This window comes from Glycine max, chromosome 18 (assembly GCF_000004515.6).
Source record: "Glycine max cultivar Williams 82 chromosome 18, Glycine_max_v4.0, whole genome shotgun sequence".
Taxonomy (NCBI): Eukaryota; Viridiplantae; Streptophyta; class Magnoliopsida; order Fabales; family Fabaceae; genus Glycine; species Glycine max.
The window spans coordinates 51239610-51257399 of NC_038254.2; the positions used below are offsets into that span (position 1 = coordinate 51239610).

A 17790-nucleotide genomic window follows, 5' to 3' on the forward strand; every position below is an offset into this window, starting at 1 on the left:
ATTGTTAACATATATTATCTGACACACTAGTTTTAATATACTCACTTGTTTATTAAAAATTATAAAATCATGATAGAATTTTTAAATAAAATATGAAGCCACTAAATTTTATAATTTACAAGAAATTCAACAAATAAAAATAATGTTTAAAGAATGTGTTTTTAGCTCCTTTTTTTAATTAATTGGGATTCTATGTTCACAAGTAGGGAACTTTTATTCTCATGCCCACCCAGTATGTTAAGTTCACATCCAAACTTTTTGGTTTTTCTTCCTCTTCTTTTTTTTTCTTTTTGAAAAAGAAGACTATGTCTTAATAATTTTATATTATTAATTCGTTATCCAATCACAAATTACAATAAATTTGTTGAATTTTATATATAAAATTCAGGACATAATCATTACATTATCTTAATTATCAAAATTGTTAACAAAAACATATTTTCATTTTATTGGAAGGTGTAAATTCAAATAATCCTTCAACTTAAATAACAATATGGCTCCTATAAAATAAGATTTTTTTATATACATTTTAGTATTTTTTTTTATTTTTAAATTTAGTCCTTATAAAATTCTTTTTTGATTTTAGTCCTCATTATTAATGGATTTTGTTAAGTGTTAACAAGACTAATGGTGATAACATCATAATGATGTCATCATTGTGTCATGTCAACAAATGATGACATCATAAAAATATGCCATCAACAAATAATGATGTCATCCAAAATATTAGTCATTATGATGATATCACTAATGACTAAAATAAAATAAAAAATTACATAATTTTGAAAACAAATAAAAAGTACCTTTTTAAGGGACTAAGAACAAAAAAATGACATATATTTATGATGATTAAAAATAATATTTGGAACAAAAAGTGATATTCACAAAAATATATTTAAGCATTGAGCTAAATTTGATTGAAAAACAAAGATAAACAACTTTTTAAAAAATAAATTTAATTGGAAACTTTGATTACATCATTTTTTTACTATTGATATAGTATAATTGACATTAGTCATTTTCATATGATAACTATCTACTATTTACTTTTTTCCGGAGAACATGATATTATGACAATTTGGCTTGAAAAACTACTTCTAAATGCATCCCATGTTAGGCTCAATTTCTCACTTGGACTTCTAGATTAATCTTACTTGTAAGCCACCTTAAGCCTAACTATGTTGGACCCTAATCAATCCTTAAATCATTTATCTATACAATTATCAAAATGTGTGTTTGCCTTCGATTTTAAAACTAAGACTACTTTATCAACCATGAGTAATCAATTGTTGGCAAATAATTATCAAATTCTAATTTTTAAATATTGGTCATCTATTGCTAGCTATAATTAACTGTTAGTTTAATGCATTTTGCTTTAGTTTTTATACTTTTTTTAGTCCCTAAAAATATTTTTTTTAGTCCCTAGTGATTTTATCATATTACATGACTCTTTAGAGTTTCAACTTTCTATAGAGTCAAACAATTGAGATGTTTGTGAAATAATGTTTGGGTTAAATTGACTTGTAGAGGTTGAAACTCTAAAAAAATCTCTTATAATTGGTTTAGTTATGCTTAGATCACTCTATAAGCATTAATCCACTGTTTGCATATCTAATTAAGTGTTAATAGTTAATTTTTTATAATGTTAATTAGAAGGAAAAACTCAATTGAAATAAAAAATTTGGTAAGAGTATGACACCTACAAAATGATTAAACCTTTATTCTTTAAACAATTGATATAAAAATATGTTAAATTGAAATCATGATTAATGATAAAATATAAAAGAATAAGGTTAATTGTGGGATTAATTTAAAAAATTAAATTAAATTTACAGTTCGGGGGAAAACATAACTATATTAGTTAAAATAAAAATAATAATAAATCATTATAAAGAGGTATGCAAATTATAAAATACTAAATATAACAATAAATGTTTGAGTTACTTAAATGGAAGTCCTCTCTAACAATCCGTCTTTTTCATATATTGTTCAATTGCGTGGTTGTTTTGTATTTTTTTTTATTTTCCACTGAATTAAAAATTATATTAATAGAAGAATTATTTCTCTGCCAGTCGTTTATCCAACCTGTTATAAATATATGATTGTGTTCTGATGAAGACTTTCCAGAAAAAAAAAAAGTCTGTACAAGTTTTTTTTCACAATTCTGCTAGTCGTTTATTCAACTTGTTGTAAATATATTCTTCACAATTCTTTATATATAATCGCGTTCTGATGAAGACATTAAGAAAAGAGAAAAAAACGTGAACAAATTGAATAAACGACTAGCAGAGAAATAAGTGTTCTATTAATATATTTTTCAATTCAGTGGAAAAAAAAAAATGCAAAACAACCACGCAAGTCAACAATATATGAAAAGACGGATTGTTAGAGAGGACTTCCATTTAAGTAACTCAAACATTTATTGTTATATTTAGTATTTTATAATTTGCATATTTCTTTATAATGATTTATTTTTTTTATTTTAACTAATATAGTTATGTTTTCCCCGAACTGTAAATTTAGTTTAATTTAATTTTTTAAATTAATCCCACAACTAACCTTATTCTTTTATATTTTATCATTAATATCAATTTCAATTTAACATATTTTTATATCAATTGTTTAAAGAATAAATGTTTAATTATTTTGTGAGTCCCACAATTAACCTTATTCTTCTAGCTTTGGCCAATTTATCAGGGTTGCCTCCATGCAATTATTATACACCAAAAAAAATATTGGACATAACCAGCGTCAATATCTAGAGGCTATACTGATGTTTAAATATACATTGATAAACTAATTACTTTGATGGTTATTTATTTTAGGATTAAATATGTTAGAAATTCTTGAAATATATTTAAATTTTGTAACTGAACTCGGTAAATTTTTTGTTCTTTATTGGATCTTTGAAACTTCAAAAGTTTTGTGAAATTCATGTTAATAGTCTCTGTCCAAAACGTGACTGTTAATTAAACACATTAGCGATATATGTATGAAGTCAGCCACGTCAAACGTCCAAACCCATAAACTATACCTTTGATATCCAAATCCATGAACTACACAGTCGATGATGACGACAACAACTGACTTCCTCACCTCCCCCTCCTTCCACAACTCCACCTGCACCATCCTCTTCACCTCTAGGTAGGTTCTTCGCCTACTGCCCCTCCCCTGTCCGCCCCTCAATGCACAAATTCTTTGTCACATTTTGTTGCAGATGAATATGTATGTCCAAGATCTAATCTATCGTGTTATCAATTTAAGTAAATAATTGTTCTTTATTTTATTATCATATTTATTATTTTATAAAATTATTAATTTGATAAGTCCTTCATTAAAATTAGAAACTTGTTATCATGATAGAAATTATGATAATGAAAAATAAGTCCTTTATAATTTTAATCTAAATTTTTATTGATCATAGAATTATTGTGAATATGACATCAATAATCCGGATAGATCAATATATATGTAATAATTTTTATTGGATAAAGATTAATAAATCTCATTTCTTAAATTGCACATATAGATGATGTATGTGTAGATGTCATCATTAAACTAACTCAATTTATAATTTATAATAGTTAATATTACCTTGATATGTCAATAAAAAATTTTTAAGAAAAAATATAATAGTTTCCTCTCACATGTTATTTGTTATATTTTAATTTTGAGCACCTAATGTCTTAGGACACTAATTGAATGAATATTGAATATGATTAAATACTTATAGAATTAATGATTAATCAAGAAGGAATCCAACTCTAGGTAATAAGTTTGAAATCTATGATAGAATTAAAACCTTGACCAGAACAATTGAATGAAAGAAGAAAATAGTTTATTAAGTCATGATTAGATATAATGAGTTAACCTTGAGCTGCAAATTATGGAAGAAAATATTACATTATTCTTCTATTGATTTTTTAAGGTAAAAACCTGCCACACATAAATGAGTGTTCCAATCTATACCAAAAAAATAATTTATTTGATAATTAAATTAGAGTAAATAGTTTAGTTGAATATTATTATATTCTTTCCTAACACAAAAAATATAATTAATATAAAAAAAATAAGAATAATATTCTGTTCCTACATATCAGAATTAGATCATATGATTAATTGTGAATTGTCTTTGTCATGCATAAGGATTTTTTTTTGAAATTTTCCTTTCTGGATGCAAATTTTAAATTAATACTCTGAAAGAGATAAAAGGTAACAAATGTTAATTGAAAGTCGTATAATCTATTAAGATTTTTTTACATAGAAGTCGTAAAAAAAAATTGACTACAATTTCTTTTTAAGTAAGATTTTAAAGTTGTGTGCTTTTTTTATTTTTATATTTTTTAAGAAGGAAATAAGTTTTTTTTTCAATGCTTTTTGCACGTACATATGTTTACTTTAAAATTGCAAATAATTTTTTTTATTTTAATTTTTTAATGAATTAAGGTATGTTTTATTGTTTTTAGTTTTATTTAATTTTTCTATATTTTTTTATATGGTTTAATTTAATATTTTTATATTTTTTATTTAATATTTTTAATATTTAATATCTTCTATATTTTTAAAATTGTTTTATTTAATATTGTTTATTATTTTATGTTTATTGTTTTATTTAGTATATATTTTTATATTTAATATTTTATATATTTTTTACTATTGTTAAGGATTATTATTTGTTTGTAAATTAAAAAATAATGTTAAAGAGTTACATTTAAATGAAAATATTAAAATGTACTACATATTTTTTTTTTTACTATTGTTAAAGATTATTATTTGTCTTTCATATTTCATGTTTGATTCTTTGAAGCCATGACTAACCATTAGTCGTGTATATAATGAGATGGATAAACCAATTTTAAATAGACATAAGTAATGTTTATTATATAAAATTGAAGGACATAATCATAATAACTATCCATACAAACTAATATTATTTTTACTTTTTAATTTTATGTTTCTGTTTAATTTGAATTATTCATTTTATGTTATTTTTATTTTAACAACTATTTTTATTACTAAATTATTTTTTCTTGTTAATATCAAAATATATTTTTTTAAAAATTAATTAATACTACTTTACGAAATTATTAATTTACTTAATGATAATTGTAAAAATCAATTAATTTTGTTTTACAAATTATAAGTTAATATTTTTGTTTATGTTAGTAATTTTTTAATATTTTTGTTAAACGAATATATAGTATATTTTAATATTTTTATTTAAATTTAACTTTTTCATTATTTTTTTAATTTGCAAAACAAATAATAAACCTTAAAAATAGTAAAAAATATAGAAAATATTTTAAATAAAACAATATTCAAAAAACATAAAAATATTAAACAAAACCATATTAAAAAATATTAAATAAAAAAATAAACATACATTAATTCATTAAATAATAAAATATTTACAATATTAAAATTAAATATATATGTTAAAAAAAATTAAAGTCACAAATTATTTTAAGATTTTAATAAGAAATTATTTCCTTCACAAGTTTAAAGTTGTACTAAAATAATTTTACGATGTTAAAGTCGTATTAAGAAAGTAATTGAAGTCGTGAAATATTTTCAATTTTAATATAAACAAATTTTAAGAAATAGAAGTGGTAACATATGTTCGAACTTTCAATTCAGAATTAGTAACAAATTGGTACATATCCCAAGGAAGTTATTAAGTTTTCTAATTTTAAGGGATTTTGTTGATATATATCCTATTTTACCCCTTTTAAATTATTTATTTTCACAAAATTAATAAAACATACAAGAGAATTTTAACTAAGGAAAATAATCTATTAGAGAAATTTCTTTAGTCTAAAATTCATTATTTGGATGTTTTTTATGAAAATTTAAATTTTTAAAATTTTAAAACCGAATTTATATAACTAAAAATGTTGAATTTTAATTTTCTTCTAAAATTTTAGAAATTAAAATTCTCTTCTTGATAGAAGAACTTTCTAACACATTTATGTATTTTCTTTATAATCTTAATCCACTTTTCAATTTAAGTTCCAGAAATTCCATTTTTGAACTTGGAATTCTTCCCTCACAGGTGATCCTCTTCTCCTTGCATTTATTGTCTTTTGGCCTCACAATTTTTATTTTTTTTATAAAACACAAAATTTTAAAAATAAAAAAATTTCAATTGAAATATTTGAAATTCTTAGAATTTAAAATTTTAAATTCAGTCATCCAAACACATTCTTAATTAATTGTCATAAATTTCTTCTCCCACATTTAAAGTTTCCAATGATCTTTCTCTCTCTTGAAATACAAAAAATTATGGTTATTTATTTTCCACTAAAAATTCTCAAATTTCTATTAGAGGGTCATTGCTAAAAACAATTGTGAAGAAATAAAATATATGATGAAAAAAAGAAAAAAAATATGGAAATTATTATAAAAGTTTATTGTATAAATAACGTACGTTACTCTCATTTTTATAATTAATATTATTAATCATACACTAAATAATAATTTCTATACTTATTTTTCTCTTTATATATCTTTCCCTATCATATACTTGCACACGTTTTTTTTTTCCCTTTCTGGAAAGTCTTCATTAGAACACAATCACATGTTTATAACAGCGACAAGCAGATAAACGATGATCTTCTATTAATATATTTTTTAATTCAGTGGAAAACAAAAAGAAATGCAAAACAACCACGCAAGTGAACAATATATGAAAAAGACGGATTGTTAGAGAACTTCCACTTAAGTAACTCAAACATTAATTGCTATATTTAGTAATTTATAGTTTGCATACTTCTTTATAATGATTTATTATTATTTTTAGTTTAACTAATACAGTTATGTTTTCTCCAAACTGTAAATTTAAAAAGTTTTTAAATTAATCCCAGAATTAACCTTATTCTTTAATATTTTATCATTAATCTCGATTTCAATTTAACAAATTTTTATATCAATTGTTTAAAGAATAAATGCTTCATTATTTTTAGGTCCCATATAGATAACTTTTATATGGAAATAAATTGGTGCACGTGAAAAATTTAAATTTAACCTCCAAAAAGTGTGTCAAATTGTATAACCAAAACCAAGAAATACGTCGGATGTGCGACAGCATACCATACACATCCGACAGCAACCATCGTCCATAGACACTCGCAAATAGCATGCCCTGTGAAGCACCGACTATGATACCGATATCGAACACCACACAAATATTTCAATATGGTTAATATTTAAAATATAAGACACGGAAATACTGTACATACACTCACAAACAAAAAGATTTTAATTAAATAAAACATGAATAATATAGAACAAAATATGTAAATTGATTATATATTTTATTTTTAAAATTAATATTTTATATTTTAAAGTGTATTAATTATGTAAAGGTGATAGTTTGAGTGTTTACGTCAAAAAAAATCAATAAAATGTCAGATAAATATCGAACAGTATTGAATATGCTGGTATTAGAAATATGTCGGACATAAAGACACTTTGAACAAGAAAGATGTAATTGTGCTTCATAGAGCGTGCCAAAACAAATAAGGAAACCTACGAAATTTCTTACCCCGAAACAAAAGACCATGCATGTTGCAAATAATGCTGCTGAACTTCATTGTGCTGAACCATAGCAAAACCCAACCACCTGTATGCGGCAATATCCCAGAAAGTGTGTCAAATTGATTCTATTGTAAAATTTTAAAATTATTTTGTTATCAATGTTCAATTATTAATTTGACATTAAATTATAAAATTTAAAAATTATTTTATCATTAAATTATTTGCAGGATTAATCTGTAACATTTTTTATACATTCAAGCATTAAAAGTTGAATTTTTCATCTTTGTGCTTAAGGACCAAAATGAGTATTTATTCATAAGCCTATATAGATTATATCCTCGCCATAAGGGTTGAAGCCGTAAGCTATGGACTACCTCACAACACTTCTGCTACTGATTAGCATAGTGAGTGCAAGCATTATTCGCATATTCATTCGTAGATTTGAATCTGTAAGGCTTCCACCAGGGCCACGTCCATTTCCTATCATAGGAAACATCTTAGAACTTGGCATAAATCCACACAAATCACCCACCAAATTGTCCAAGATTTATGGACCTCTTATGACTTTGAAACTTGATAGCATTACCACCATAGTCATTTCCTCCCCTCAAGTAGCTAAACAAGTATTGCATAAAAATGGCCATGTCTTTTCTAGTAGAACAATCCCACATTCAGTGCAAGCACTTGACCATCATAGATTTTCTATTGTGTGGTTGCCCCCATCACCCAAATGGAGGAACCTTAGAAGAGTTTGTGCTACAAAAGTATTCTCTCCACAACTTCTTGACTCCACTCAAATCCTTCGCCAACAAAAGGTTCATGATTTATTGGATTTTGTGAAAGAAAGATGCAAGAAAGGTGAGGTTATTGGATTTTGTGAAAGAAAGATGCAAAAAATCTTGGTCAATGTGTGGGCCATAGGAAGAGATCCAACCATTTGGGAGAATCCAGAAATGTTTATGCCTGAAAGATTTTTGGAGTGTGAGATTGATTTTAAAGGTCATGACTTTGAACTCATTCCTTTTGGGACAGGCAAAAGGATATGTCCTGGATTGCCATTAGCTCATAGGTCAATGCATTTAATGGTGGCATCCCTTGTGCATAACTTTGAATGGAAGCTAGCTGACGGGTTAGTGCCAGAAAACATGAACATGGAGGAGCAATATGGAATAAGCATAAAGAGGGTCCAATCCCTTCTAGTTGAAGCCATTTCAATCAAGCACGATTAGTTATATATTAGAGCAATGCTCCTGAATTTGCAAGGATATGTATATATATATATATATATATATATATATATACTAGTCTGTAACCCGTGCATACGTATGGATCGTTTGGTTTTTTATCCCGTAAGTATTGTAATTTTCTATTGCATTGTAGGAATAAAAGGAAATATAGCAATGGATGTATGCTACAAAAACAAAATCAAATATTTATAATAATATTGTGCTTAAAAATACAAAATATTGGATATGTATTTATGAGATGTGAAAGAAGAATTAATGAAATGCAAATTGAATTTGATTAATAATAAATTGTAATCTTAGAAACAAATAGAAAATAGAATGCAATTGTCTATCAGCAAGTGTGTAACTTTCCTAGTCCAGTCTTTTGTCGTTGGGCATAGAAAGTGTTTGTTACTTTCTTCTCTCTCTCAAAGCAATCAAATCTACATGTTTTTTGTGTTTAGATTTTTTTTCAAGTCCCAAATCTTTATAATAAAAAAATACCAGAGAGTTTTTTTATTCTTTTCTCTCTCTCATAGCAGTCAAATCTACATCTTTTCTTCTCTGTCCATCACAATCACCTGTTTGATCTGTCTCAACTTGATCAATACTGATAAAGTTATTACCTTCTTCATGATCATCTACATTTGTTGCATTTGGATGCCTTATAGGTTTGAAATTTTTCTTAATGACCCGCGACATCCACATCAATCCATCATCAATGACATTGTCTTTCAACAAAGTGCTTAACATATCTTACCATCACTCTACACAATTGCCAATTTGACATTTCTTATATCAGAATATAAGCATATATGTACGATGAACAAAAGAATAATATTGGAAGCACAACATCAAAAAATACAAAGGAAAATTGATAATTAAAACAAACACAAAATTACATAGACACAAAACACATCAACAAAAAGAAGAAATCGGAGCTTATTTGCATGACGTAGGAGGATTTTTCTGTAGATCCTCGAGAAATTTATTTAAAGATAAAAACTAAAACTCCTTCGATTTTTTATTTTACATACACCCCAACCAAAAAGAAAAAAAAACAGAGAAAAGGATAGAGAAGCTCATCTCCATGATGTAGGAGGAGCCGTCTGCAAATCCTTGAGTTTTTTCAAGATGTGTTTGGAAGCCATATCTAAGTTTGAAAGAATAAAAATTCTAAAAAATGAATGAAAATCAAATAAAAATTATTATAAAAGAGCATATTTCGAAATAATTAATTGTTACAACATAATCTAATACAAAACTCATGTCTAAATCTAAAAAATGGAATATAGATTTAAGATAAAAAAAAATGTCCATTTTGGACATTTTCACATACTACTCCTTTACATTAGATGTATTAGATAACACATTGCAATAAATATATAAATATATCATCACAAATAATAGTTTTTGTTACATACACCCCAACAAAATAGACAGGAAAAAAATAGGAAAAAGGATCGCAAAGCTTATCTGCATGAAGTAAAAGGATACTCTTGTAGATCGTTGAGCTCCTTCAAGATGTGTTTGCAAGCCATACCTAAGCTTCAAAGGAAAAAAAAGAAATTGTGAAAAGAGCATATTTTATCTATAGACTAAAGGGAGGTATGAAAAGTAAAAGAAAGCAACCAAAGCAATTATGGCAATCTAATTCAATAACAGAAGCTAGCAAAAGTAAAATAGTTATCGTATTCTTATTACAACAGATAAGGTTGAAAATAAAATCATTTCCCTTCATCGAGAATAATTTAAGAATTGTACCATTGTAGTTTCATTCCTGAAATTATTAAATAAGTATCTTAAAAATAAAAAGCTAAAAATCATTTAAAAAGACTAATTAGCAGGCAACATATATTTTCTAATTAAACCATAATAGTATTAAATCTATGTGAAGACTAATTAGCTGATGCAGTTAGATGGACACTCAATTGCATCAGTGATGACATAAGTAGATGTTATTCAATTGATATAAAGTTAAATTTCAATTAATAACACAAACAAATTAAAAGGCTGCAAACATATGTAAGGTTGAAAAGAAAATCATTTCCCTTCATTGAGAAGAATTTAAGAATTGTACCATTGTAGTTTCCTTCCTGAAATTTTTCTTAATGCAAACACGTGTAAGGTCAAACAGATCACTATCATGGTCTGTACTCAACATAGTGAACAATCATGCCTATGTGAGAGATATCTTGTATTGCATAATGATAATAATAATAATAATAATTAGAAAGGAAGGACATAGATATTTGATTAATTATGGTATTCCCTTGCTTCCAATGCTTGAAAAAAAACAAACAAACTTGAGAATATGCTTATTCCTCTTTTGGGTAATATATTGTGTCCTTCTCATTATGAATGGCATGGTTTAGGTTTGTTCTTGCTATTTTCTTGACTTATTCTCAGTTTGAACAGACTTAGAATTAAAAGTAATAAGAAAATTACCAAATCAGCCTTAACTGTGTTGAAATCTTTTAAGTGAAGAGTCAAGACCACAATGTATGCATAATATAAAAATTAGGATTAGCATAAAAGAACGCAATTGTAAGGGACCGTATAAAAAATAATAATAATAAACAATGTAAATACTAACATGCAACAAACCCAGACAAAATTTTAATGTCCAAACTCCAAACTCCCAAATAAAAAAGAGTTTAGAAAAATACAACAACTTCTTGAACATTCTTCTATGAAAATCAAGTTATTTATACAACTGAACAAATATACCATATTATCCTTAAGCACTCTCAAAATCAAAATGAGATTAAATTGTAGTTCGTAGCCAAAAGTACCTTCTTTGAAGCATAAGGTGTCGTATCACTACACATGCGTTCCCTAGAGGAGATTGAAATTGATGGGAAGGGCAAAGGAACAAATTCTAAGTCTTCATCAACAATTGATGGCTTGTCTGCTAACGACATACATTTTCTGCTGTACACCAAGTCCTCATCGTAAACACCCACATCAGTAGCACAGTCCCGAGCTTCCTCAACAACCTCTCCTATCAAAGCATCATTTTCTGGACAACCCGATCCAATCACATCACTGCTTATCAGCTTAGCATCTCCATGGTTCTCCATTAGACCAAAAGTCGGATTACCAGTGGTAATCTTGAACTTGGGAGGCAACAATTTGATAGAATGGAGAGCAGGTGGAACCTTGGATGTCCCTTAAATAGCTCTGCCACAAGCTCACAACACAACCAAGAATAAGATAGATGTATAAATTTCTGGGGCAAACAAATAGATAGATTCTCTTTCAAATAAATAAATAAAAATGGTTCTTTTTTTCAACCAAAAGTGTCTTTCAAACTTTTAAGAAAGACCCCATTGAATGACTATATCAGATAAACATACATAACATAATGAAGAGTCAAGACCACAAAATAATAATAATAATAATAATAAACAATATAAATAATAACCTGCAACAAACCCAGACAAAACTTTAATGGCCAAACTCCACACTTCAAAATAAAAAGAATTTAGGAAAATACAGCAACGTCTTGAACATTCTTCTAGAAAAATCAAGTTATTTATACAACTGAATAAGTATATCACAATATCGTTAAGCACTTTCAAAATCAAAATCTAACTATTAGAAATCCAATGAAGATTTTGAAGACATAAGGCACATAGAAGCCAAGTGTGCACCTTAGTTCAAAACCATGCAATAAACCTAGCACAAAATGAAAGTAATTGGCATTCTCAAATCTGGAATTTTAATTAATGGTGAATGAACCTTTTTATATATTCATAACCAACTGTTGTGAGAAATTACCAACTATGACTATGTTCTGAACACTCTGTACGCCATTTCAATAAGGACAGCTAAGTCAGGCAAAACCTTGGATGTCCCAAACATTTTCCCTTAAATAGCTCTGCCACAAGCTCACAACACAACCAAAAATAAGATAGATGTACAAATTTGTGGGGCAAACAAATAGATAGATTTTCTTTTTCAACCAAAAGTGTCTCAAATTTTTAAGACAGGCCCTATTGAATGACTATATCAGATAAACATACATAACATAATGAAGAGCCAAGCCCACAATGTATGCATAATATAAAAATTAGGAGTAGCATAAAAGAACACAATTGCAAGGGACCATATAAAAAAAAATAATAATAAACAATATAATAATAACCTGCAACAAACCCAGACAAAACTTTAATGGCCAAACTCCAAAGCTCCAAATAAAAAGATTTCAGAAAAATACAACAACTTCTTGAACATTCTTGTAGAAAATCAAGTTATTTATACAACTGAATAAGTATATCGCATTATCCTTAAGCACTTTCAAAATCAAAATGAGATGAAATTGAAATTCATAGCCAAAAGTTCCTTCTTTGAAGCATAAGGTGTTGTATCACTCTACTTGCGTTCCCAAGAGGTGATTGAAATTGATGGGAAGGGCAGAGGAACAAATTCTAAGTCAGGGAGAACCTTGGATGTCCTAGACATTTTCCCTTAAATAGCTTTAACACAAGCTCACAACACAACCAAGAATAAGATAGATTTACAAATTTATAGGGCAAACAAATAGATAGATTCTCTTTCAAATAAATAAATAAAAAAGGTTCTCTTTTTCAACCAAAAGGGTCTCTCAAACTTTTAAGAAAGATCCCATTAAATGACTATATCAGATAAACATACATAACATAATGAAGATAAAAATTAGAATTAGGATAAAACAACACAATTGTAAGGGACCATATAATAATAATAATGATGATAAACAATATAAATAATAACCTGCAACAAAACAAAAAGATAAGATAAAAACATAAAGATAAGATTGCAACATAAATCCGTAGAAATGAATACTACCTGGAAGTCAATAAAAAGTTCATCGAATGACTTGAACAACCTAACTATGGGCCCAGAAACTGATGACTCTCCTCTTGGAAGGAGTTTGGCATTCAGAGTGTGACCAAAGTCATTATCAGAACGCAACTTCTTAGAACGCAACTTCTCTGCTAAGGCAGAAAAGTTGTCAAACTCCTCTCTAGAAAAACTCCAACCTAAAAACATAAGAAGATATTATAAACAGACCAATGTGACTTGAAATAAAGCGAAAAAAAAAACAATCGGTCACTTACAGTAACAACTTTATTTTCACCAACAAAAGCAATAGGTTCATCAACAAATTTAATTTCAGTTGAAGCAGGACCACTTTGTTTCTTCAAATAGTCAACAATGCCATCTGCTTCACGGGGACCTTTGTATTCCTGAACATTATTTCCCCTATTCCTCAGAATGTTAATTGTTGGGAATCCCTTAACATCATATTGTGATGCAAGGTCTTTGTTCTTCTCCTCATTAGCATCTACTTTAGCCAAAACAATAAGAGGATTATGACTACTCAAGATAGAAGCAACTTTCTCATACTACATAAAAAGATATTCCAGAAAACCATCAACTTGCATAATATGACCATATAAATAAAAGGGAAACCCCAAAAATTAAAGGTGAACAAAATTACCTTCGAAGCAAGGTTCTTACAATGGCAACACCTATAAAGGAAAAATAAAAAATCATATGAAAACCAGAATGCACTAATATTGATAACTATCGATCTCCATGAAATCGATTTTGACCATTTGATTTAAAATGCAAATCCAACAATAATCGTTGAAACAAATACACAATCCCTGAACAAAGTAAGGACAAATTTTGTTTAACCATCATTAGTATGAACCATTCTAAACTTCATCCTTAAGTAACTAAATGTAGAGGACAAAAGAATACATATGAGTCAAGTAGGGAACAAAAGACATATCCAAGGAGGTTATTAATATAAGGTCACAAGCCAAATGAAAGAAAACTCGCTTGCACTTGAAGCTGAAGTTGCTTTAAATATTCTATGGCCTCATCTAGCATTGAAGCTTTGTCCTAGCTAAAGCATTACGTTTGTCTGGTGGAGATCATGTTCACTCCAGTACGGTAGTAGGTAAACTTGAAAATAAAAATGCAGGAACTTGAAAACAAACTCAAATGCCTCACTCAATTAACACATGTAAAGTTGGAATCAAACTTGAAAGGTGAGTAATCAATCTAAGTAGATGTATATCCAACTAGATTCCATTTAAAAATCAATAGTGAAAGAGATATACGTTCAGCCACTCCTACAAATATGTCCTATGCCCAGCCCCAAAAAATGAATAAAGGAAAAATAAACAATTAAAAATAGATGGATAAACATACACAAAATGAAGGAAAGGTGGCTTGCAAGAAAGAAATTTGGAAGTCAGACAAAGGAGAAAGCTACAATGTATTTCAAGGTAAAGGTTGATACCTTTCTAGGCCAGTGAGGTACTTTTCATAGATGGGGAACTGAAGGCGACCATCAGTTGATGAACTCAGCACCTCAAAAAGATTTTAACTAATGATGACAATGGCAATGATAGGAATTGAATGAGCTATTCGGCAGAAAGCTTCTAAACCAACAAATATGTCCTCATCGACCTTTTAGAAAAATTGAAGCCCACAAACAAACCTATAATATAGTATGTATATAAGATGCAAGAATATAGATCATTAGGAGGACATACATTTTATATTTATTTGATATGCACATAACAAAGGAAACTAACAACATATCAAGTTCAGAAAGTAGGAAAGAAGAAATTTTGAGTATAATTTGTTTTCACCCATAAATATAAAAGGAAATAATTAAAATACACAGAAAATCAGAAACATATTATTAATTTAAGGATATTCTAGTTCTAGCTATTTATCAACCAAAAAAATGAATAAAGGAAAAATAAACAATTAAAAATAGATGCATAAACATACCCAAAATGAAGGAAAGGTGGCTTCCATGAAAGAAATTTGGAAGTCAGACAAAGGAGAAAGCTACAACGTATTTTAAGGTAAAGGTTGATACCTTTCTAGGCTAGTGAGGTACTTGTCATAGATGGGGAACTGAAGGCGACTATCAGTTGATGAACTCAGCACCTCAAAAAGATTTTCACTAATGATGACATTGGCAATGATAGGAATTGAAGGAGCTATTCGGTAGAAAGCTTTTAAACCAACAAATATGTCCTCATCAACCTTTTAGAAAAATTGAAGCCCATCAATACTAAAAAAGATCAGAGTACTAAAGACACCACAAACAAACCTATAATATAATATGTGTATAAGATGCAAGAATATAGATCATTAGGAGGACATACGTTTTATATTTATTTGATATGCACATAATAAAGGAAACTAACAACATATCAAGTTCAAAAAGTAGGAAACAAGAAATTTTGAGTATAATTTGTTTTCACCCACAAATATAAAGGGACATAATTAAAATACATAGTAAATCAGAAATATATTATTAATTTAAGGATATTCTAGTTCAAGCTATTTATCAACCATATTCCACATTTTATTGTATAATAATGCCCACCAATCCCAACAACAAAAAGGTATTAGGTTATTCAAACTCAAATACATGAACTTGAAAATAAACTAGAATGCCTCACTCAACAATTCAGCACCGCAATTCCGAATTCATTTGACGCTGTGAAAGCAATTGAGTAAAGCAAAACAAACATGCAACCAAGAAGAAAATAAATTAATCACCGTCCCAAAAACATGAGCAATTTATTAATTTTTGTACTTATTTATAAAAATAAAATAAAGCCATAAGAACATTCTCAGGTTCACTTATTACGCAACAGATAGGATCTGAGTCTGACCATGTTACTTAACACACACCATAAAATGTATAAGCCTAAACCTTTTTTTAAAAATTAAAACCACGATGCGAGGCAAAAAAACATGTTACCTGAAGCAAACATACCCAATCTACACAAATTCCACCAGATCTACAACCTGAAAAGATAAAAACGTAAGAAAAAGAAGAAGAAAAAATATGAGATATGAGATTTTAGGATCAAAAAGTTACCTTGGGAACTTCAGGGATGTTTGAAGGAAAAGATTTAGATGGAAGAGAAATCTATTCAGTAAAATGAAGGAAGAAATTGAAAGATAAGAGATAAAAGAAAAAGAGGAGAAGATTGAGGAAGAGAAAGAGAAAGACGGAGAAAGAGAAAAAAAAGGTAGCTTGGCAGGGAAAAAGGCCAAGAGAGTATGAGACCTTTCCTTCTCAAGTGTACATTAAAATGGTCATGCTTGCTTCTCAAGTGTACATTAAAACGCAAAAGAAAATAAAAATGCAAAGTACCTAAACCAAAAGGAAAAGGACAACCATGACCATGGACAGATCATAGCTAGACCCACAACATGACTCAAAGCTTCCACCACAAGACTAAGAGCTTCCATCTCCATCTATAGAATCGAGGAATCTGTCACCGCAAGACTTAGAGCTTCCATCTCCATCTATAGAATCGAGGAAACACTGGAAGAGAGAGAGAGAGTAACGTTTCTATGGGCAAGTGAGAGGGAAAGCAGAGAGAAGAAGGGTTTAGGGAAGAGGACAGTGAGTTGAACAGTGCATGCCCACTCTGATATGACATGATGGCACTGGACGGGACGACACGTGACGATGGCAACAAAAGCAAATAGGGCAAAAAATTGGAGGGGCAAAAAGACCAAAAAGTCAGTAAAAATGACACGTGGCAAGATTTCAATCATGGGCATAATAGGAATTTCATTGGCCTTCTCTTTTATTTTTTATATATATATATATATATATATATATATATATATATGAGTATTGTCTCATTTTTTTTTTCTGTAGCTCGTTACTGTCAGTTACATAATAAATTAAGGATGGGGTATTGAAAAAAATATTGATGATATAGAAAAGTTTGACTATCCATCTTTAAAAGTGTAAGTCTAATTATCATATATAGGCATTTGAATGTTTTTTTTTAAATCTAAGTACCTCGAGAATGTCATCTTGTAAAAGAGAAACAAAGCAAAAATATTTGATTTTTTTTTTTTACAAATAATAGCAAGTCCTGTAATAGTTATATTAAAAACTCATTTGGATAAACAATTTAATATTAGGATCTTATTTAATAAACTCTAAATTATTACGTAAGACTGTTGGAGCTTATGC

General features: G+C 28.0%; 1 protein-coding gene across 1 annotated transcript; it reads left to right on the forward strand.

Moving 5' to 3' along the window:
• The first annotated feature begins 7901 nt into the window (after positions 1–7901).
• LOC102663793 (cytochrome P450 76T24) lies at positions 7902–8819 on the forward strand. The gene has a single exon (XM_006603502.4). The coding sequence runs from the start codon at positions 7902–7904 to the stop codon at positions 8763–8765; it is 864 nt and encodes a 287-aa protein (XP_006603565.1). The 3' UTR covers positions 8766–8819.
• Positions 8820–17790: the final 8971 nt, after the last annotated feature.